Below are 23,987 nucleotides of genomic sequence, written 5' to 3' on the forward strand. Positions count from 1 at the left end.
CAAAGTGGGTTGTGCTTTTATCTATGAAAAATAAATAGTTTGAGAAACTTATTTTACATAAACATCTATTCAATAAATACATTCCCAAAGTACTTCATGACCTGCTGTTAACATTATGATGGACAAGACAAATTTGGCTTTCTACACTGGCAGAGATTGGCAAACCTTTATATGCTCTCAGGCTATTCTTCACCATTTCACTCTTGACAGTGTTAGGATAATGTTGAGGGAGCAGGAAGGGTTACTGTACAAGAAAGTTAAGAAGGAAATAATCTTATTCAGAAAATCAGACTCTAATTGTTTGATACAGTTTTTTGATACAGTAATTGTGTAGACTAATAACTGTTATGCCAATTATTATGGGTCTTTTTTTGTTGTTGTTTTTTTTAAGTTTGTTTCAAGATGTGAAACACAGAGACTCTTCTGGAATGTCAAAACCTCTTCCCTTGAAGCTCCAGCAAAAGGCTTTTGAGAATGCATATCTCAGAGTTCAGGAAGGAATGACAAATCTGGTACCAACCATCATATACTCATTGGTTTTGCCTAGTTTTCATATTACAAATAAGATGACTTCTGAAGTGATTGTGTTTAATTTGCTGAGAAAATTGTTTCTTCTGGACTTCTGATAATCTGAGGTGGTAAAAGAAAGTGATAGTCAGGAAATTCCTTACACATTCATTCAGTCACTGTTTTGCCCATGTTACAAGAGTGTAAACTTCTTGACTGTGTTCCAGACTGCTCCGCTGTGTCATACTATTTGTTCGTATGGGCTTTGGTATTGAAACACTTGAGAATCAAAGGATGTAGCCTCAATATTCTAGATAACATATAGTGAATATGAGGCGATGTACATTCAACTCATGTGTTTACAGACTATGAAGTTTGTAAATTCCAGTAAGATCATGATTCCAGTGCTATTAAAGCAGTGGTTTTCACAAACCCTAAATTTGCTTAAAAATTTGAATTACTCAGAAGAAACTTCAAGGGAAGGAAGAGAGGCACTTCAGCAATGGCGACTATTACTGTGTCATTTTCCTACTTGTGTCGCTCACTTTTCCTCCTTCTGTGCTAAGATCATCTACATCATCTACATTTTCCATGTCATCTTTCTGCCTGTCATCTCTCTCCCACACTTTTTCTCTGTTCCCTTAACCTGCACTCTTCTAGTTCAAACTCCTTGTTGAGTCTTCACCTCTCAGTTACCTTAGCTCATTGCTATAGTGTCACCTCCAGCTCTGTCTCATTTCTCTAATGCCTTGGCTTCCTGTTCTGTCACTACACCTTGCTGTCATCTATTTAAACTTCTGCCCTTTGGAGTTTCTTGCTACTTTTATTCAGTGCTCATTGCTTGTTAACACCATGGCCGAGTAGTGGAAGAAGTGCATTTGATTTGCAAGGCAGTCTTTCCTGTAAGCAGCAGGGAGGAGCCTTTCTTCTTGAACTGCTGATACTAAAACATGGACTGGAGAGTATGAGTAATTGACATGTGTACTGGTATGCAAGAGGCAGTAACTTCTGTTTGAGGGGTAGGTCAGACAACTGGGGGAAGTAATTTTTAAGCAACTAAAGAAAGATTTTCAGCAGTATTTATGTCAGTGCCTTTAAATTATTTATGTTAATTTATTCATTAGGAGACTGCTTTAACAGAATATTTGTATGAGCTCTTCATTATTTCTTATTGAAGGTCAGAGATGATGCAAGTCCTGAAGATCTTTTGGACAAACAGTGTAATGGAAAAGCAGTTTTGCTGATGCTTACAACAATGCTTATGTGCTGCAGTCCAATCTGTGAAAAGCAAGCTTTGTTTGCTATTTGCCAGTCTGTGAAAGAGAATGGATTAGAACCTCACCTTGTGAAAAAGGCAAGTATAAAAGTCCATTTTATATTTAGGTTATAAATTAAGTGTAGGTTAAAACTGGAACAGGACAAAATACTTCTTGCCAGTATTAAATGTTGTTAAATTTTATTAAAAGCACGGCTAATGTGTGACTTAAATATCTGAATAAATTTATAATCACATATAGTGACCTACACAGAAGAAATGATATGATAAAAGGCAATTCTAGTGGCAAATCCTATTAAAAGCACAAATCTGAGTTACAAATGGATTTTTATACATGGAAGATGGCAGATTTCGTGTTTAAAAAATAAAATTCTATTCAGTGGAAGTAAAGAGAATTTTCCAATGTGGAAAAAAAACAAAGTGTTGGATGATAGCTTGTGTCTTGAGGACTTCTTTTCTGAAGTTCTCACAGGCTTACTGAGATAATTGCTGTGTGTCCTGCAGCCTTTTATGCCAGTCATTTCTTTAGTACACATTCTCTCCTTTTTTAACTTTCTATTCATTGCCTTTTGTTTTCACATGCAATCTCTGCCCCACAGAGCTGTGTACTGGCTATCTTTTCTTTGCATACCACCTCATACAGGGTTGTTGTAATTCCTTGATGTTCTTTTGAGATACAGCAAGACAAAAAATAACAATAAAAATGCTAGTGCTAAATAGGAGATGAGCTATGAAATATTCTTTAGAAGGCTGGGGGAGGGACACACAACTTGTAGTGCTGTGGTATCAGCTGTAATATCATGTACTCTACTATTCTTGCAATCTCATTTCATGCACAGGTTTTGAAAAAAGTATCTGACATTTTTGGCTATAAAAGTATAGAAGACTTCATGACATCACATTTAGACTATTTGGTGATGGAGTGGTTGAAAATAAATGATGCGAGATACAGTCTGTCTACTTTTCCATATGTTCTTCTGAACTATACTAGCCTTGAGGAATTCTACAGGTGAGTTTCCTATATGAAAGTAGTTTATTTAGATGTAGTTACAACTATGTTTCAAGGTTTCAAATTGGTAAATGTAGAACTGCATCGGGATTTTGCTACAAGATGACATGTGGACCTGCTCACATGGGTTCAGAGTAAGGCCATGAAAGATGATCAGACCACTGGACCACCTTCCCTGTAAGGACAGGCTGAGAAACTTGGGGTTGTTCAGGCTGGAGAAGGCTCTGAGGAGGCCTTATAGTGAATTTCAAGGGAACTTAAAGGGAGCCTGCAGGAAAGAGAGGGAAGAATGAACTCTTTTTTTTTTTTTTTTTGAAAGAGTGTAGTGATAGGACAAAGGGCAATGGTTTCAAACAGAAGAAAGGTGTATTTAGATTAGGAATGAGGGAAAAAGTCTATGCTGTGGGGGTGGTGAGGCACTGAAACAGGTTGCCTAGAAAAGTTGTCCCTGAAAGTGTTCAAGGCCAGGCTGGATGAGACAGTCCTGTTCAATATCTTTATTGATGATCTGGACAAGGGAATTGAGTCCAGCATCAGTAAGTTTGCAGATGACACCAAGCTAGGAGCAGTTGTTGATCTGTTGGAAGGTAGGAGAGCCCTGCAGAGGGACCTGGACAGGCTGGATGGGTGGGCAGAGGCCAATGGAATGAGATTTAACAAGGCCAAGTGCAGGGTTCTGCACTTTGGCCACAACAACCCCAAGCAGCATTACAGGCTGGGGACTGAGTGGCTGGAGAGCAGCCAAGAAGAAAGGGACCTGGCGGTACTGGTAGAGAGTAAGCTGAAGATGAGGCAGCAGTGTGCCAGGTGGCCAAGAGAGCCAATGGCATCGTGGCCTGTGTCAGGAACAGTGTGGCCAGTAGGACAAGGGAGGTTATTCTTCCCCTGTACTCAACACTGTTCAGGCCACACCTTGAGTACTGTGTCCAGTTCTGGGCTCCTCAATTCAAGAGAGATGCTGAGGTGCTGGAACGTGTCCGGAGAAGGGCAACAAAGCTGGTGGGGGGCCTGGAACACAAACCCTCTGAGGAGAGGCTGAGGGAGCTGGGATTGTTTAGCCTGGAGAAGAGGAGGCTCAGGGGTGACCTCATTGCTGTCTACAACTACCTGAAGGGGCATTGTAGCCAGGTGGGGGTTGGCCTCTTCTCCCAGGCAACCAGCAATAGAACAAGGGGACACAGTCTCAAGTTGTGCCAGGGGAGGTATAGGCTGGATGTTAGGAGGAAGTTCTTCACAGAGAGAGTGATTTGCCATTGGAACGGGCTGCCCAGGGAGGTGGTGGAGGCACCATCCCTGGAGGTGTTCAAGAAAAGACTGGATGAGACACTTGGTGCCATGGTCTAGTTGACTGGATTGCGCTGGGTGCTAGGTTGGACTGGCTGATCTTGGAGGTCTCTTCCAACCTGCTTGATTCTGTCATTCTACGATTCTATGACTTTGAGCAACCTGATCTAGTGGATTGTGTCCCTGCCTATGGCAAGAGAGTGGAACCAGAGGATCTTGAAGGTCCTTTCCAATGTAAACTGTTCTGCGACTGTACTGAGGGCTTTTAAAATGTATTTCAAGTATCTTTTTATATTATGCTGGGAAGATAACTTTTGTATAGTAGCAACTAAACAATAATGACAAGCTTTAGAATACAGTAGAGGAATGGTATTTGCTGTATTGTGCTTGAGATTTATTTTTGAAAATCCAGTTGAAGAAACTTCTGAAAATGTATTTATTACATGTAGGTCTTGTTATAAAGTCTTGGTTCCACACCTGGTGATTAGAAGTCAATTTGAAGATGTGAAATTGCTTGCCAACAAAATCGAACAAGACTGGAGACAAGTTCTAGCAGAGTGTTTTCCAAAGATACTGGTGAATATCCTCCCATATTTTGCCAGTCAAAGCCATGGAAAGCATGAAGTAGCAGAGCAGAGAGAGACAGCTTCTAAAGTCTATGAGATGCTTAAGGATGAAAACTGCTTAGGAAAACAGGTATCTCTTTTAAATGTGCGTGTTGAGTTCTGTGGTGTCTAACTGACCAGAAAGAAACTTTTATACATTCTGTAAAAATGTAATTAGTTATAATTTATAGTTACAAAGTTATTATTTTAATAAAGCCAAACTAGTCAGGTTTTTATCCCATTCAGTAGAAATACTGCATATTAGGGTTGGACTTGATGATCTATGAGGTCTCTTCCAACCTTGGTGATACTGTGATATTTTGAGAGTTGACTCAAAGTATATTTTTTTCTTAGGAAAAAAACCCAAAAACAACACCACTTTGTGGACTTTCATTATACAACATGTTCCACATCAGACATGTTTAAGTAAGCTATGTTTTCCTCTTAAAATGCTAATGCTTTATGAGGAGCCATCTTCTCAAGAGGCAGACTCTGTTCAGATTTAGTAATAAAATCTAACTCTTTTATTGTTCTTCCTGTGACTGCCATAGATAAGACTTAATTGCCAAATGAATTGTATGTCATTTATAGTTAAACAAATAGACAGTCTAGAAAGGAAAAAATATATTTTTTACAAGAAGAAATGTTAAATTATTTTAGATAAAATACTTTTTATCTTACTAAACCACTGTTTTTATTCTTCTAGCAAATTGACAATTTATCTCATAACAACTTACCAGAGATTGTGGTTGAGTTGTTGATGACCTTGCATGAACCACCTGATACCACAGCAGGAGGGGCTCATCTAAGTAAATATAGAAGGTACCTGTTCGTAGATTGTCTAAAAGCTGAGTGTGGTTGTATGACAGTGTATGTTAGAAGGTGCCACTCAGGCATAAGAGGAAGTGAACTGAAAGTTAAGAATTAAGGGATTTTTTTGTCATTGCTGATGATGTATCATAGACCTGCTTCCTCACCTAGTTATTCCCCAGTATCAGTAAGGGAACCTCTTCAAGTCATGCAAAGAAGGAATGAAGGGATGGGCAAAGAAATGTTATGCCTTGGTGAACTTGACTATGGCAATGCCAGTTTAAATGAATTCAGATTTGGATGGATTGCCCTCTGAAATTTTGGTATGGTTTTAAATGTCTAAAGTAATTCATTAAAGGTTTTAAAATACTTGGAAATCACTGGGAAGTGAAATGAGCTGTTTCTTAACAGTTCTTGGAGTGGCAGATCTTGCCTTTGGTATGGAGGTTGCTTAAGTGATGCCAAATAAATGAATTCCCAATTAATTGAAGTACATTAATGCCATAAAGGTATTTATTGTTATGAGCTTTTCAGTCTTTTTTGTTCTCCTGAAATATCACTATTTGCATAGTTATATCTAGAAACAATTTTACAGATTTTTGTGTTTAGATATGAATTATTTGGCAAACCACTACAGTTTCGGATGTTACTGAAGATGGTATTTTTCTTCGAGACATAAAATTGAGAGAAACCAAAGCATTTACATAAAGATCTACCAAAAATTAAATGGCTGAAGATTTCAGAACTTTATAAAAGAAATTAATTTCATCTGGTTTATTAACAAACTGTCATCTGCTTATATACCAAGATTTTCTTTCTGAAGAAGTTGTAATGGTGGTGAAACTTTGACTTCACTCTTTTGTTAATATCATGATGCATTTCATTTCTTTTTGAGGCCTCAGAAAAGCAGACTACCTTTTTTTTTTGTTTATAATGAGAAGATTAATGATTAGTTTTTTTCTTCAACCAAATCGCTCCCATAATTCCTAAATGCATAAGCTTTATCCATGACTTGCAGTTAGATTTTTCCAACAGAGTACCTTAGATGAGACAGATGTGTGAATTAAAACAAAAAAATATAAAAGAGTGTTAAGAAAATACAACTTAGCTACTGTAGAGAGACAACAGGCAGCTAAAAATAAGATATATGTCACTCTACTGGATGAGGTTGGTGCTTCTTAATTATTCAAAGAGGAAAAGAATTCCAAGGAGTTAAATGTTTTTGCAGTGAAACTTACTAAATATATGGGGTTTGATTTTGGAATAATTAAAATATGTCTTCTTACATTTATTTAGGGAACTGGATCCTGCTCCTAATCCTCCTCATTTTCCATCTTACGTGATTAAGGCAACCTTGGACTATATTAGCAATTGTCATAAAAGCAAATCAAAAGGTCTTGTTGCAGTTCTTTCTAAAAACCCTGTAAGTATGAAACAATAATTTTCTCTTTTTATAGAATACAAAGTTGCTTTTGTGAATAAGAAAATTAGGAGGTATATGGCTTACACTTCTACTTGGAGAACTGTTTTTTCCTCTGAGTCTTTTGTTTGTTCAAAGCAGTAAAATTAATAAAGCCTTTTTGTCTTGTCCTCTAAAAATAATATATATCCTATCACTTATTTTTTTTCTTGATATGAAGGTTTTGTGTGTTTGCATTACAAATTATGTGGTTTGTTTTACTCATAGTTTATTCATTTTCAGGATTCATTCCAGAAAATTCTCCTAGCCCTGTGTAAGCACGCATCAGATACAAACAACATTTACAAGAAACACAGAGTCCTTATAATTTATCACTTATTTGTTAGTCTATTACTTAAGGAGATAAAAGATGGGTTAGGAGGAGCATGGGCTTTTGTCCTCCGAGATGTAATTTACACTCTGATTCACCACATCAATAGCAGGTAAATAACAGCAATTGTATTTTGTTCTTCCTCTCCTCACTCTTCTGTAGAAAAAAATGAAATTTGCTGAAAGAAATATTAAATTGTTTTTCTAAATTTAAATCTCTTACTAAAATGTGAAATGACTTACATTATTCTTGTATTTCACTGTTCACTGTACTGCTGAATATGTATTTAGAATAGGCTATCAAATTGTAGAAACAAGCTTTGGGAGATTTTGATGATAGAAAGGATGTTTGGGAACTTGAACTAGGAAAAAAATGAAATTGTGGAGTTAAGCACAAAGTAAGCACACATCTTATAAAGTGTGATATTCAGTTGTGTGCTGGTTTGAGGCTAATTGAAATACTTTAATAGGAGAAATTAGATCAGTGGTTGTAAAAAGAAAATAAGGATGAATTCTGTATCATTCACTGGTTTGCTGAGGGGGGTAAAAAGCCAAAATGTAAGCAATTTGTCCCACTCTGTTCTGTGAAGCTGCTTCTGTTCACTTCTTCCTCACTCCTCTCTAATCTCTCCACTAACAAATAACAAGGTAGGCTTTGGTAGTTGTTTTACTTTGCCTGTCTGGGGAAGTAAAGGGAGAAAGAGAGGGTAGAGAGGATAGCTTTGAGGCCCTTCTGTGCAGTTTCCTTCTTCTAGGAGGGAGTTTGGAATTTCTATATTATTTCTAATTTTTATATAATTGTAAATATTTTGTGCTTGTAAATTTTGCTTTGCTGTAAATATAACTTCATCTTGCTTCTAAGCTGTCTGAGCTAGACTGGTAAATTTCAATAGTGGGGGGTGGAGGGAAAGTTCCTAACTCACCACAAGGTGATAAAGAATATTGACACTTATATTCTTACCAATAGGTAGCTAACACAGTGACTTAGAATCTGGTACATACTTTCTTAGCTGATCTTCAGATCGAGAAAACTGGTACTTCATCATCTTAAAACTGAAATAGAGATTCTTAGCTTTCATAGTGACTGAGGAGAGATTTTCTTACTTGAGGCTTAGCTTTGGTTTTCCAGGACAGTTATTTACCTAAGTGTCATTGAGTTTCAAGTGCAAGGTGATTGCTTTGCTTGTTGGAACCATTTCCTAGTCTCAAATGCTGAAGAGAGGTGTGGATTTTAGGGTATTTTAACCCTGATGGTAAATGTTATTATTATGAGACAGTTTACTGTGACAAATACTGAACTGAGGCAAGGGCACTTAATAGAGGACAAGGCTGCCAGTCAGAAGGACCTCATCCACTTGTAGGAGTGGCACAATAGGTATGTTTGTAAGTGTTTCACCTGGGGTAGAATAACCCTATGCATGAGTGCAGGCTTGGGAAGTGATTGACTAGACAGCAGCTTTGCAGAAGAGGATTCAGGAGTCTTAGAGGACAAGCTGGATGAGGCAGCAGCGTGCCTTTAATCACTGAGAGCCTACTCTGTACTGAACTGTGCCAGCAGAACAGTCAAGAAGCTGAAGGAAGTAATTCCGCTTTGAATCTTACAAAGCTGCAGTGAGACTGCTGTGTAGAGTGTGGAGCCACTCCAGCCAGGACATGAGAGATAATGACAAACTGGGATGAGTTGTGTGGAAAGACTCCCAAGAGGATAATTGGAGTTAATCCCATTTTTGTTCTCCAGTTTCTGGGAGAAAAGATAGCTTGTAGAGAAGGTAAAGCCCAATTTTTCACAGAAGTGCACAGTCAAAGGACAGAAGGTAGCACCTGCCAAGTTGCAATATGAGAAGCTTTAGATGGACACAAGAGCAAAGACTGTTGCAAAGAGAAATTCAATACTGTAGCAGATTGTCCATCCAAGGAATGTGTCGGAATTCAGCTCAACAAAACCCTGAGCATCTCATCTGACTTTGAAGCCAACGCTGCTTCCGGCAGGGAGCTGGATTAGATGATCGCCAGGTGCCGTTGGTAACCTAATTCTTGTTTTTAACTGATGGTTGTGCTAGTTTGAAGCAGGCTAGAATGTTTTGGTGAGAAGAACTAGATTACAGGCTGTGGAAAGAAAACAATGGTGATGTCTGCTTTGCTCATAGGCTTGTTGAGTTGTATAAAAACATAAGTCAAAACATGGATAACACACTTGGCACCACTCTTACTTGGGCTCCTGGCTGAGCTGCATCTCTAACCTTACCCTCCATTTTTGGGGCTAACCCACTTTGCTTCTTAATCCTCTGGCCAAACCTCTATTCTTCCTTGGGACTGGGGTAAGGTTGAGAGGGGCAGGGGGAAGGTGTAGGGGCGGTTCAGAGCCCCTCCTGGTGACTGAGTTTTCTGGGAGGGGAGTTGTGTTTCTGTATTACTTTTTGCCTTGTATATTTCTGTATATAACTGTATGTACTGTAAATATCTGCTTGTGCTAGCTGTAAATATAAGCTTCATTCATATTTCCAGAGCTGTCTGAGTCTAGTCTGGGTGATTTCTAAAGTGGGGGGGGGGAGGGGGCGGGGAACACCCAAACCATCACAATGGTCATCTGAGAGAGAGGAGGGAGCAAGTTATATGAACCTTAGTTCTGTCAACATAGCTCTGGCAAATAATAATGTCAAATATTTGGTTTGATTTTTTACCCTTACTTATATTTCCCCTTTCTCCTTATTATTCCCTGTTGTGTATTAGATTAATACTTGAGACAGTGATGTTTTGTGTTTCTTTAATCTCACTTCTTTGTTTCCTATGACAGACCTGTGGTTATCAGAGAAATATCCATGCGCAGCTTCTCACTCTGTTGTGATCTTCTTCATCATGTTTGCCACACAGCAGTTACATGTTGCAAGGATGCTCTAGAAAGCCACCTTCATGTTATTGTAGGAACCCTAATACCTCTTGCCGTGGACCAGCCTGAGATTCAGGAACAGGTAATTTTGAGTTGCTGATTATTCCTTATCTTAGCTTTTCAGTTCATATTCACTGTCACTGAAGCTTTACCTTTAGCTAAGTTCAATTCTAATTCTGTATTTCAATGCTTTCTAGCCTTATAATTTAAAAAAATATTTAGAATGTGACACAACTTTTTTTATAAACATATCTTTACTTTCAGTACTTCTGTTTTGACACTCTGTTCTGTAATTAACTCCTACAGCTTTGAACAGCTACTGAGATGTATTTCTGTCAGAATTGACTGGATCACATATTTTCTACTTCTTTCTTTACATAGTCTTTTAAAAATTGATTTCTTAAAGAGCTTAGTGCTGTTGTAATGTCTTTTACACCTGCGTTGAATTTGTGCTTTTTTCAGCCACATCTTCAGGATAAATTTCAGAAAAGTTGTTAACTTTTGCTGCTTAGAGACACCAAATCTATGGTACCAGTAAGAAAAAGATAGAGAGAACACAGGCATCGCTAGACTCGTGGTGGCAAGATAATTGTTACCAAGCACATCAAGTAGCCAAGCAAAATTCGGTGGATGATTTCACAAGAAACATGAGCTGGGCTTGTTTAGCCTGGAGAACAGGAGGCTCATTGCTGGCTACACCTACCTGAACGGAGGTTGTAGCCAGGTGGGAGTTGGTCTCTTCTCCCAGGCAACCAGCAACAGAACAAGGGGACACAGCCTCAAGTTGTGCCCGGGGAGGTATAGGCTGGATGTTAGGAGGAAGTTGTTGGCAGAGAGAGTGATTTGCCACTGGAATGGGCTGCACAGAGAGATGGAGTCATCATACCTGGAGGTGTTAAAGAGAAGACTGATCTTGGAAAAATACAGACTTCATAACCTGAATAAGAAATAAATCTCAAAAATGATTCTCTGTTTTATTCATTTGTTTTTCATTTACCTTTGATGTTCAGGTCCTAAGCTTGTTGAAGTATCTGGTGATAGATAACAAGGACAATGAAAATCTGTACCAAGCAATCAAATGCCTGGATCCTTTCCCTGAATATCCTGCCTTTAAAGATTTGCGAGCAGCTCAACAGAAAATAAAATACAGCAAGGGACTGTACTCTCTTTTGGAGGTAACTACATTTTAAAATGTATCTCAAGGCATAGTGGGTTTTGTAATGCAAACTTGCAAAACCTTTTTATAGCTGTAGCTATGTTGAGAAAGATTTAAACTGGATATGTGGATTCTTTTTATTGCCAGTTTCAGACACTGAGATATTTGTAGAGCTCCATTGTTTTTTTTGCATCTATTAATATATGCACTGTGGACTGCTGAGAAATGCTTTTCTTCAAGCCTTCTTTGTATGCTCTCTGTGCTTAATGAAAAATGTTGTTTTGCAGGAAATTAATCACTTTCTCTCAGTTGATGTTTGTGATTCACTGCCTTTGACACGACTTGAAGGTCTGTATTATTTACGCAAACAACTGGAACAATATAAAGATCAGATGAAGGATCTCCTGAAGAATTTCCAGGGTACTGATATCTGATTGTGTATTTTATTTCCCCTGTGTCTGGTTTTAGGTGTGTAGTGACTGCACTTCAGTCACATTTCATTGTTTGTTTCTGCTCCAATCAACAGGGCAGCAGAATTTTTTAAAAAGAAAATACTTCTTTTACCTTTTTTGGCAAATTGTCATATTTTTATCCCAAGACCTTGTTCCTGGAAACAGCAAAAATATTTTGTCTGGAATGTTTGCTAAAAAAACCCAAACCTTAGGCAGGCAACAAATACATAAGTAAATTCCTGTATTGAGAGTTTATAATTTGTCAAAGTTACTGAGGCAACTAAAGGCTGGTCGAATTCTGTGGAACCCCTGGTAGAAAGCCTTATTTTGAGGTATTCTTTGGGTTCAGATTTGGAACACAGTGATGCTATTAGCTTAGGTTGTGTCAGTGGAATTACATAATATGACTTCACTGTTTCAAACAGCATTCTTACACTAAGCTATGCTAATATTTCATGTATATAATTATGATTTCTACATCAGAATACTGAAAATAAGAGCATTTGTGTATTTTAGTTCTGGAGATTCTTTCTCATAGTCAAATGCGTAGAACTTTTTTCATGCCATAATTGAGAAAAATGAATTATTTTTTCTATTGCACTGTTTAATACTAACTTGCTTCAACATCAGTCATACAGACATTTGTAGTTAAAGGATGCTAAAGCAGGAGTTTGTTTCAGTATGTTCACATTACAAATGTGCAATGATATTTGTCGTTTCTTTCTCTTTCTGAATGATAGAAAACCCAGAAGATTCTGTAGTAGTGAAGTTGGTGGTGAGCTTACTGCAGCTGTCCAAGATGGCAGTTAACCACACGGGTGAAAAAGCAGTGTTAGGTAAGTTAGTTAGTCCACAGGCACCTTAGGGCTGTCATGAAAAACTCCAGATTGAAACTGGCTGTTCTCAACATTACTTCCCACTGCTATTTTGCATTTGCTGCTAGAGGTTGCCATCAGGAATGGTGCATCTGTCTTCAGTCATTGTATTTTACAGCTTTTATTTGTAACTTAAATTGTCTTCAGTTTAGACCCTGCTCTCTTCTATACTCAAACCCTATGAGAAGAGGCTGAGGGAGCTGGGGTTGTTTAGCCTGGAGAAGAGGAGGCTCAGGGGTGACCTTATTGCTGTCTACAACTACCTGAAGGGAGGCTGTAGCCAGGTGGGGGTTGGTCTCTTCTCCCAGGCAACCAGCAATAGAACAAGGGGACACAGTCTCAAGTTGTGCTGGGAGAAGTATAGGCTGGATGTTAGGAGGAAGTTCTTGCCAGAGAGAGTGATTTGCCATTGGAATGGGCTGCCCAGGGAGGTGGTGGAGTCGCCATCCCTGGAGGTGTTCAAGAAAAGACTGGATGAGGCACTTAGTGCCATGGTCTATTTGACTGGATTGCACTGGGTGCTAGGTTGGACTGGATAATCTTGGAGGTTTCTTCCAACCTGGTTGATTCTATGATTCAATAAAGAGTCATTTGCTGGTTGAGCATCTGATTAATGTTTGATTGAAAGAACCGAAGCTAGAATTCAAAACCCTCTTCCCTGAGTATCTCTATGAAGATTGTTTACTGAAGCTAGACAGAAACATAAATAATGAGAACATTTGCCTTGATGTATTTTTTTTATCTAAAAGACTAATAACCAGTAATTCTGCATGGTGTTTCCTTAGGTGATTAGTTAAATTCAGTTAAAAAAAATCACTTGTGTTTCTTCAGTTTGTTCTTTATTTGCTCTAATGGTTAAAACTATGTTATTAAAGATTGAAATATTTTCAAAACACATGCTGAGTACAAAGGAAAGATTTTGATATCTTTCTGATGAACATTAACATCTTTTTTGTTGAACTGCAGTCATGGTAATTTTTGTTATTTTTTTGGGGGGTTGTTTTTAGTGTTTTCTGGTATATAGCTTCTATAAAATACTTTATCTGGTAAGCAAGTTAATGTATCAGTGCAGCGTTTTATATAAAATGTAGGTTAATTCTTACTGAGTTTACAGATTGCTGTTTGTGTTTTTAGACTACTATTTACATTTATGATGTCCTGTGGAAAAGTAAATGGATGTGTCTTAGTGGTTGTAGTTCTGATATTTTGCACTTACCTCTTTCTAACTTGAGAAAAGAAAATCTGTATCTGATTTAAACTGTAAAATCCAGAGCCATAAGCACTCCTAGAAAACTGAGTTAGAAAGCATAACTGTATTATTTATGAGTCTTAAGCTGCTGTGATGGTTTGGGTGTTCCCCACCCCCCCACACTTCAGAAATCACCCAGACTAGACTCAACCAGCTGTGGAAATATGAATGAAGCTTATATTTACAACTGGCACAATATACAAGCAGATACTTACAGTACATACAGTTATATACAGAAATATACAAGGTAAAAGGTAATACAGAAACACAACTACCCTCCCAGAAACCTGAGTCCCCAGGAGGGGCTCTCAACCACCCCTTCACCTTCTCCCTACCCCTCTCAACCTTACCCCAGTCGCAAGGAAGAATAGAGGTTTGGCCAGGGGGTTAGGAAGCAAAGTGGACTAGTCCCAAAAATGGAGGGAGGTTAGAGAGAAAGATGCACCAAAACATTCTAGCCTGATTCAAACTAGCACAGCTGTGAAAGTTTTATGCATATAATTTTAATCATGAAGTTGCTTAAATACTTACTTATTTGCTGCTTTTCACCCCTTGATAGGAGTGGGACTTTGTTTTAGCATGCATTAAACTAGTAAATTACCTGCATTTGCAGAAGCTGTTGGAAGTTGCTTGGGAGAAATTGGTCCCATGGATTTCTCCACCATAGCTCTTCAACATGCAGAAAATACACTGGATTCTAAAGCAGTGGACTTACTTCAAGATAGAAAACTTCAGTGGGTCTTCATAATGCTAACTCAAATAAATATTGCTTTAACAGATAATTGGTGAGTATATTTATTTAATTTATTTAATCCAAAGGTTAATAACAGCCATTAAGTTGTAAATTTTTCAAATCACCTCAGAGTAACACACTGAAAATATTACTCACACTGGTTAATATCCATCAGTGTGCTTGAAGCCTCACAATCAAGCTTAGATGTTTCCTAGAAATTCTCCAGTTGGATCCAAGCCAGAGTCATGTGTGTGCTCCAGAGGATAGCAGTGCTGTAGAGCAGATACTGAGGCTTTGTTTATAATAGAATATACAATGGCATATCCTAGTCCAGAATTTCCTGGTTTGATACACATGATTATATTATGGAATTGCTTGTCCTGTATGTTTATACAGGTGAATTTGAAAATGAAATACCTAAAGAGATTTATAATATGTACGTTGTTTTTTTAGCATTGATGTTAGAGCTGCTGCTGTTTCCTGTGTGAAAAACATATTAGCCACCAAGTCTGGGAGTGAATTTTGGGAAGTTTATAAAAATAAAGCTGATCCCATGTTAATCTATCTACAGCCTTTCAGAGTGTCCAGGAAAAAGGTACTTCTTCTGTTATACCTTATTTATATTGCATATGGGGTAGAAAAAAAATGGCTATTGATAAGAAAGTAAATTCAAAAATATTTTTGAGATAGGCCTTGGTGAATGTAAAATTTGGACTTTTCATCTGTCTGATTGCAAATGTGATTACTTTGGTTACTTTTGTACCTCTGTTTCTCTTCTGGCATTTGTATCTTCTTCACATAGGAAGTTACAATTTGATACTAGAAAGCTGTGTGCTTTCATTATTAGTCAGACAATTTTCTGTTACTTGCTCTTTTATCTAATGCATTCTTTCTCAGGATTCCAATGTCATTTGCTGTAAAAAATCAGTGGAAAATAGGTCAGGAAGAAAGGTGCATAATTAACCATAAACCAGATAACTGCTTAATTTGGAAACTTCTCATTTGTGACCTAAATTTAATACCCTTGTTAGTGTTATAATTTTGCTACTTTCATATTTCCTTTGAAAACTTCACATTTATGTGAAAAAAAAAAGTATTGTGAGTGAGTTAAAGCACAGTTCATGCATTCTGGTCTGTGCAGATTCTTGTATGGGTTTTTAAATGCCATTGAATTTGTTTATATTTGCAATGTGTACTTTTGTTTTTCTAGTGTTTTGTTTTGCCTTCTAATAATACGGAGGCTTCTTCAGAAACTTTGGATGACACAAACCTGTGGATTCCTCTGGGAGAAAGTCATGAGACCTGGATCAAGCACCTGACTGGTTCAGTACTGAACAGTGGAGGTGTGCAAAATGAAGTTCTCCAGTTAATGAAGCCGCTGTGTGAGGTGACTTGAATTATCTCTATGTGTGTGTGCTGTGATGCACAAAATAGATATGATGACTCATCTTGATAACAAATACTAATTTCTGCTATTACCTTACTACATTTTCTTAATGAAATTTCTAATCAAGTAATAGTTACTACTTTTTCTTACTTAATTACATAATTAATTCAGATCATAGAATCAACCAGGTTAGAAGAGACCTCCAAGATCATCCAGTCCAACCTAGCACCCAACCCTATCCAGTCAACTAGACCATGGCACCGAATGCCTCATCCAGTCTTTTCTTGAAGACCTCAAGGGACGGTGCTTCCACCACCTCCCTGGGCAGCCCATTCCAATGGCAAATCACTCTCTCTGGCAAGAACTTCCTCCTAACATCCAGCCTATACCTACCCCGGCACAACTTGAGACTGTGTCCCCTTGTTCTATTGCTGGTTGCCTGGGAGAAAAGGCCACCCCCGCACCTGGCTACAATGTCCCATCAGGTGGTTGTAGACAGCAATGAGGTCACCCCGAGCCTCCTCTTCTCCAGGTTAAACAACCCCAGCTCCCTCAGCCTCTCCTCGTAGGGTTTCTGTTCCAGGCCCTTCACCAGCTTTGTTGCCCTTCTCTGGACACGTTCCAGCACCGGCAGATGCCCATAAAATACACACTCAAAATACAAGTTTTGATAGTTCTGAGCAGAAGTGAACTTTATCTGACTGCTTTAACTGAAAGTCAGCATAGCCCTATTGAGTAGTTCACATTCTTCATATTGCATATTCTTTCTCAACGTGAGAAAGAAAGGCTTCTGATTGTTTATCTCAGCAGCTCCTGCTGTTCATTGTCTTCTAGGTGAAAACAGACTTGTGTCAAACTTTGCTTCCATACCTGATTCACGATATCCTTCTTCATGACTCAAATGAATCTTGGAGAAATATTTTGTCAGTTCATATCCAGAAGTTTTTTACAGTCTGTTGCAGATTTGCCTCATCCAGTAGATCTACTACACCTCCAAATTCTGATCCAGGTAATGTCATAACATTTTTGTTTCTGCTGAAAGAGGGATTGCAGTTGTGAAAAAAATTATCTTCTGACATCAAACATATGATGGACGCTTTCAGGGAGGCAGAATTTTAGAAGCTTCTCTCCAACTGTTTGATCTTTATTAAGGGAGATACCAGTAATGTTAGAGCCGTTCATTGGCAGTGCCTAAGTGGTTTCTTCTGTATAGCTTCTTTTTATTCACAAATGGATACTGTTTATGACTTGCTGAATTTAGTTGTGATTCAGTGTTGTATACTGTAAGACTGAGTTTTGGGCTATCAGTAAAAATGACTAATTGGCAGTTCAACTCCTCTCATACTCAAACGAGCGATCTACTGAGTGGTGTAAATAAGCCTCATGAGACTGGGTGTATTTTAAGGTTTGCTTTTTTATAGACTCCTGACTATCCTGACCAGAAAGGCTAGAGCAGTGTTCTCTCACATTTCTTAAGTCAAATCCACAGTTCATATGTTTTATTATTGTCCCACTTTGTAAGACAGAAAAGGATTAACTATTTTCTATTTCCTTCCCATAAGCAGCCAGGGAAAGTACTGCACACATTTATGCTTAGACGCACAGAGTAGCCCAATATGTTTCCCAGTATTGTAAGCTTGCAGTTAGTTCAGTAACACCAATAAGCAAATGATAGAGGCCTCTTCAAATGTGATTCCGTGCAAGGAATCTTACTGAGGCAATAAAAGCAAAATAAAGGACATGTGAAAGCTTTAAATGAGTTCTTTAGATGAAAAATTGTTCTAGTACTGAAAAAAAAACCCCAACCATGAAGTAGCAAATCCCTTATTGCCTGTCATTATTTACAGATAAGCTGGAGGTGCACTAACCAACAGAGCAAAGAGATGTTAATTTCACATTTGTGATCATAGAACATCAGCAGACTTCCAAAAAAAAAATTAAACTTCTAGTGACTACCAGTTTCTTCAAGGGGAAGTTCTTACCGTATTAAAATAAGGAGAAAATGGTTCCTGGGAAATCTATATAAATTTCTTCAAAATCTATCAGAATTCAAACTGTGGGAAAGCAGGTAGATGTGAGAGAATTGAGTAATTCTGAACAAGAGTCTTCCTGATGGTTGATTTTTGACCTGAAAGTTCCAGGAATTGACTTAAGCCTGGAAATGTGGAGTGTGAGTACTGTGAAAGTTATGCCAATCACTGCTCTGTCTGAGAAACCAAAAGTAATGGTAAATTGCCAACTGCTTGGTAAGAGCCAAACACAGAAAAGTAAAAATGAAGACTCCTTTGGAGTTAGCACATGACAGTCTGGCCCGATTCATATCTCAGTTCAATCTATTAATATGCAGAAGAGATGGGTTTTTTTTTTTGCTGAATTAATCTTTCAAAATACATGCTCAGTTATTTCTCTTTAGAGGTTTTATCTGACGTCATGAAAAAGCAGACACCAAGTTTGTTTCTGCCTGTAAGCTTCTTGTTAGCAAGCAAGTACGAACACTGTGGTGACAGCCTCTGGTTGCTTTTAGAGTCATTTGGTCTGTTGCTCAAGTAATCCTGAGGAATACCTTTTCTCTTCCAGTTTCCTTGGCCAGTGTCTTTGTCTTCCCCTGACTCTTTAATACCTTCTGGTACCCAAATGTCATTCATTCAGAAATTTTCAATTACCAATCTTTCCATTGTGAAAGAGAAAGTAGCAATCTCTTTAGGGGGTTGATTTTGCCAACAGAGTGAACCCTGGCCACTGAGGGTGAGGTGAGGTCTCCAAAGTGAGGTGCTTTGTCTCCATTCGTATGTAGTGCAGCACTTGGGGATGGATATGGAGAGCAAAATGTCATGCTGTGTTAGGATCTGCAAGTCAGATGTCTTTGAAAGCTTAGTATGTGGAAGAAGACTATAAATGGAGTTGGTGTTCTTTCTATAAGGTCTTTGATAGCAGTGGAAAGTAAGGGTTATTCATTTCTATGTATTGGAATACAAGAAAAGCCCAGATACTTCTTTATTTTTATCTGGCATTTACTCTCTTTAGGGGGAGCTTCTAGTTCTGCATCTTACTGTAGTGGCTTTGCTTGTGCTTTTACTATTTCTTGCATCTTGTAATTTATCAATTAAAAATATCCAGAAAAATGTTAAAACTATTAACCAAATGACCAGAACACAACTTGTAGCCATCTGATTTTTTTAAAATTTGTTTTTCAATCTAGAAGCAAGGCATAGAAGTAGAAATTCTTTTAAAGTACAGATCTGCATGGAAAGTAGTGGTTTTTGTATAAGCATACACACTTTATAAAGTCCACAATAAAAGTCCACAATAAAACTACCAATAAGTATTTTTTGGCTTGAGAATAAGTTTATATGATTCAATGCATAACAGATTTCTCTTATGGAGCTTTGTGCAATGATGTTAGATCATCTCTGAATTCCATAAGAAAAAAGAGAATCCACAAATTACCAATGCAAAGATAATTTGATAAAGAAAAGTGTGGTATAAACCACTGTAATGTCACTAATGTCATGTAAGGAGGGGCAATGAGTTTTGTTGCAAAATACTAATTTAATTTTAGACATGTAATGGAAGGAGGTTTTGAGTTATTTTCTTGAGTACAAAATGCACCTTTTGTTTTGTAAATGAATGTGTTATGATAAAAGTTCATTATATTCTTTCTTCTGAAATACATATCCCAGAGCAAGAAACCCATAATTTTAGAAGCTTGGATAAAGTATCGCGACGGTCCATGCTTGCTGTTGTTGATTACTTGAGAAGACAAAAGAGGTGAGTTACAGCTTTCAAAAATGTTGCTTTAATTCACTTATGACTCTTCAAGATCTGTTGATACTCTAGATTAAGGAAGAGGGATGCTGTTAAGAACATGTGAGTTGAAAGGATGCAGACATAGCAGTGACCCTCAGTTGTTGCAGAAGTGATATGGCTGGACTAAAAATGTTCTAATTATGTCATAGGAGTTTTTGAAAACTTTCTTATCTGGTAAACTCTCTGTGATAGGGATTTTGGGAGGGCTAAGATAAAGATAACTTTTGGAAGGTTTTATAGTTAGGTTGGATTTGTTTTGTTTAATGTTAGAGAGAAGGTCTGTTACCAATACAGCAACATAAAAGTCTTTATTTAATCAGATCTGTTTCAGGTACAGTTTTTGATGACAGCTTCTGGCTAGATCTGAATTATCTTGAGGTTGCTATAGCAGCACAGTCTTGTGCTGCTCACTTCACAGCTTTGCTCTACGCAGAAATCTACGCAGACAAGATAAATAGAGACAAACAAGAAAGGTACAAGACTTGAGGAGTTCAGTTTCTTGACGTTTTGGGTACAGTGGATCATGTTTTGTGTGCCTCAGTTGTGTTTTGTTTCATGAAAAGTTAAGCAGACCTTTTAAAAATTGCTTATGTGTGTGTATTGACCAGGAGAATATTTTAATCAATTCTTGAGGTTATCCTGACCTTATTGGTTTGCTGGCTGTGTGTTTGCTAGATTTCTTCTGAAAAACCACCTCCATGTTGAAAACCCTTGATAGGGATATTCTCAGTTGAGATGATCACTTTATCATTCAGGTGAAGAGGCATTTTGAATAACCTGGAGATACGACAGGCTGGATCTTGCATTTGGACTTTGTACCTTCTACTATTTAAGTGTTGTTTCAGTTCTTTGTATGGCATTCCATTTGACTTTGCTGGTTGAAATATCTCTTTATAGGTCATCCTTTAAAGCAGCTAAGAGTTTGACATTTGAAGAAGAAAGTCAAAGAACAACTATTACTGTTTTGAATGAAAAAAGTAAAGAAGACACTGGCATAAGTTTACAGGTACCTGTGTACTTCATAGTCTGAACACAAAGCTCATAATGAACACAAACCCCATAATTACAATTATCAGTAGGTTTCATCTGAGCTGAAGACTTGTAGTTGAACTGTAGAAACTACTTGAAATTTTTCCTCATGATTGCTTCAACTCAAAGTGAACTCAGTGGCCTTGCCAGAGAAGTTATTTGTTCATCTGAAACACTAATTAACTGGCAAATTTTAAACTTCAGTATAGCAGACTTTACTGCTGAAAAGAACTGACCTCATGATGCTCTGGCAGGAGGGTTGGACTCAATGATCTCCTTAGGTCCCTTCCAACCCTTAACATCCTGTGATCCTGTGATCATAGAATCAACCAAGTTGGAAGAGACCTCCAAGATCATCCAGTCCAACCTATCCCCCAACCCCATCCAATCAACTAGACCATGGCACTAAGTGACTCATCCAGTCTTTTCTTAAAGACCTCCAGGGTAACAAACATGTATTTTTCAGGGCTTTTTGTCATTTTTTTCCTATTAAAAATCTGCAAGTGGTGCAGTATGTTGTAATAATCAACACCAAAGTAGTATGATCAGTAATGCTGTCTAAGTTAATTCTTGCCATAGTTCATTTTGATCCTAGTTGAGGATGTCTCTGCTCACTGCAGTCGGACCAAATGACCTCTGGAGGTCTCTTCCAACCCAGGTGATTCTAGGACTATTCCAGAACTGTGCTTGCCTGTATTTAAAATACATTGATTAGATGGTATGTCTGGTGCTGATTGAGTTCTACTGCCTTTTACATTTCAACCAGTTCACCTAAGGCCCAGCACCATTTTTTTTAATAACTTAGCAAGACATAAGGTAGTACTAACTTCTCTGCTGGAGTTTTGCTAGACTACAGTACTTTTCTTCCTGTGATGATGGCAGTCTCAGGTACTGCATAAAGAAAAAAGAAGCAATGATAACAAACATGTTATGTGGAAGGAATCATAGAGTCAACCAGGTTGGAAGAGACCTTCAAGATCATCCAGTCCAACCTAGCCCTATCCAGTCAACTAGACCATGACATTAAGTGCCTTATCCAGTCTTGAACACCTCCAGGGACGGTGCCTCCACCACCTCCCTGGGCAGCCCATTCCAATGGGAAATCCCTCTCTGTGAAGAACTTCCTCCTAATATCCAGCCTATACCTTCCCCAGCACAACTTGACTTGTAAAAAGAGGTAATTCTTAGTTTTCTATCACATGTCCTAGGACCTTCTCATGGACATATATAGAAGCATTGGAGAGCCTGACAGTCTATATGGCTGTGGTGGTGGAAGAATGTTACAGCCATTAGCAAGGTACAGTTTGTTAATGTACTTGAAAGTAATTTCTTTATTAGTTATGGACTTAAACTGAAAACTTCTTGTTAACTTACAACAGGATAAGGACGTATGAGCATGAAGCAGTCTGGGAGAAAGCCCTTGTAACATATGATCTTGAGGCAAGCCTCTCTCCATCTACTCGCCAGGCAGGAATAATAGAGGTAATTTTATTTCATAATAGGATATAGATGTAGAAATCAACAATGATCATACTGAGAGTACAAAACTGCTATAGAACTAAAAGTCCAGCCTACTGCCATAGGCATCCCGTATTTATGCTGAAACCATGAAGACTTTAGTCCTCTTGTCTCTCACTGGTAATCATATTGGATAATGAATTTTATGAAATATTAAATAATAAATATAATTAATTTTATACAGAATTTGTCCAGCTCCTGAAATGATAGGATGGAAAAAGTGATGTTATTTTTGCCATCTCATTGACGTCTTATTTTGATTCCTTAAGAGTACATTGCCTTTTTAGCCTCAAATTGTTTACAGCTGATCTTTAATGACATGGCACAGCTGTATCCATGTTTCCTCTCACTTCATTTTCCCGTGGTACTTTTTTTATCCCAAATTACTTAGTGTCACTGTTAAAATTCCATTTTGTTTTTCCTTCATAATAGCTGCATGCATAACCTGGAAAAGTGGTCACAATTATAAAGTCAGAATGGTGTTTGAAGAGAGAGAAGTTTAGGAGTTGTAGAAAGCTTTTTCAAATCCTCACCAAGAAAATGATTTCATTAAGACCAGTTTTGACTTACTACCTAAGAGTGATGGAATGAAGAAGTAAGAGGAAACAGTTCATTTGAAACATAACGTGGCAATTTATTTCCAAGAATGCCAGCCACAGTAGTAATGAAGCCATTTTGCTGGGGTGTCCTGGAGTTTTCCTGGGGTTGCAGGTATCAGTAGTGTGATTAGTGTTTTTTGTCCTGCGCAGTGCTGAGTTTAGAAGTACTCACAGTTCGCCTTACCCACAAAACCTTTGTTTCCAAATGTAAAACAAAACCTTTTGAAAAAAGTTTATTAAAGGAGGAAAATCAACTTTCAGTAATTTTGTTGATTCCAGGTTTTGCAGAATTTTGGCCTTTGCCACACTCTTTCCATGTATTTAAAAGGACTGGAACATGAAAACACTGAGTGGTGTGCGGAACTACAGGAAATGCGCTACCAGGCAGCATGGAGGAATATGCAATGGGGCCACATCTCTTCTGTCAAGTAAATCAACTTACTTTTATGCTCCTTCCTTAAGTGAAAGACAGTGGTTTCACTTCCAAGCAAAACCACGACGTTAAAATACAAGTTCTGTGAAGCAAGTCACCTAATTTGTCTTAACTGTTGAATTGAAAAGCAGTCTGTTTCACTTAGACCTGTTTTGTACACAAGTCACTTTTCACTTTCCTGGGAAACCATGCGGTGGCTTCTTCTTTTTGCTTGTTCATAACTATAAACTGAAATTGTCTATGTTTGACTCAGTAGATCTCTCTGAAACGCATGTAAGGGATAGTTAGATTTTAATGTTTCATTTGTAAGCAAATGGGGAAAATACTACTTGGTTAAACCACAAGAGGTTACCAACACCAGTGTTGATTCATGGCTACTCCCTCATTAGGAATAATCTTCTTCCTTTTGTAATGTTGGGTGCCTGGCTCTAGTCATTTCATATGAATGGCCAGGATCATAGAATCAAACAGGTTGGAAGAGACTTCCAAGATCATCCAGTCCAACCTATCACCAGCCCTAGCCAATCAACTAGACCATGGCACTAAATGCCTCATTCAGTCTTTTCTTGAACACTTCCAGGG

General features: G+C 38.0%; 1 protein-coding gene across 3 annotated transcripts in view; it reads left to right on the forward strand.

Annotated features, from left to right (window-relative positions):
* ATM (ATM serine/threonine kinase) overlaps positions 1 to 23,987 on the forward strand; it is a 68,669-nt gene that overhangs the window by 19,345 nt on the left and 25,337 nt on the right. For all 3 annotated transcript variants that reach the window (XM_064171073.1, XM_064171083.1, XM_064171092.1), the window contains 21 exons: positions 392 to 512; positions 1,685 to 1,861; positions 2,623 to 2,792; positions 4,526 to 4,772; positions 5,388 to 5,503; positions 6,788 to 6,914; positions 7,194 to 7,393; positions 10,075 to 10,249; positions 11,178 to 11,342; positions 11,611 to 11,743; positions 12,516 to 12,611; positions 14,513 to 14,684; positions 15,086 to 15,227; positions 15,843 to 16,019; positions 16,854 to 17,028; positions 19,700 to 19,787; positions 20,147 to 20,299; positions 20,724 to 20,832; positions 22,064 to 22,152; positions 22,235 to 22,337; positions 23,252 to 23,400. In XM_064171073.1, the coding sequence (XP_064027143.1) occupies positions 392 to 512; positions 1,685 to 1,861; positions 2,623 to 2,792; positions 4,526 to 4,772; positions 5,388 to 5,503; positions 6,788 to 6,914; positions 7,194 to 7,393; positions 10,075 to 10,249; positions 11,178 to 11,342; positions 11,611 to 11,743; positions 12,516 to 12,611; positions 14,513 to 14,684; positions 15,086 to 15,227; positions 15,843 to 16,019; positions 16,854 to 17,028; positions 19,700 to 19,787; positions 20,147 to 20,299; positions 20,724 to 20,832; positions 22,064 to 22,152; positions 22,235 to 22,337; positions 23,252 to 23,400 (3,084 nt within the window). The remainder of the gene's footprint in view (positions 1 to 391; positions 513 to 1,684; positions 1,862 to 2,622; positions 2,793 to 4,525; positions 4,773 to 5,387; positions 5,504 to 6,787; positions 6,915 to 7,193; positions 7,394 to 10,074; positions 10,250 to 11,177; positions 11,343 to 11,610; positions 11,744 to 12,515; positions 12,612 to 14,512; positions 14,685 to 15,085; positions 15,228 to 15,842; positions 16,020 to 16,853; positions 17,029 to 19,699; positions 19,788 to 20,146; positions 20,300 to 20,723; positions 20,833 to 22,063; positions 22,153 to 22,234; positions 22,338 to 23,251; positions 23,401 to 23,987) is intronic.

This window comes from Pogoniulus pusillus, chromosome 3 (genome assembly GCF_015220805.1).
Source record: "Pogoniulus pusillus isolate bPogPus1 chromosome 3, bPogPus1.pri, whole genome shotgun sequence".
NCBI classification, from domain to species: Eukaryota; Metazoa; Chordata; class Aves; order Piciformes; family Lybiidae; genus Pogoniulus; species Pogoniulus pusillus.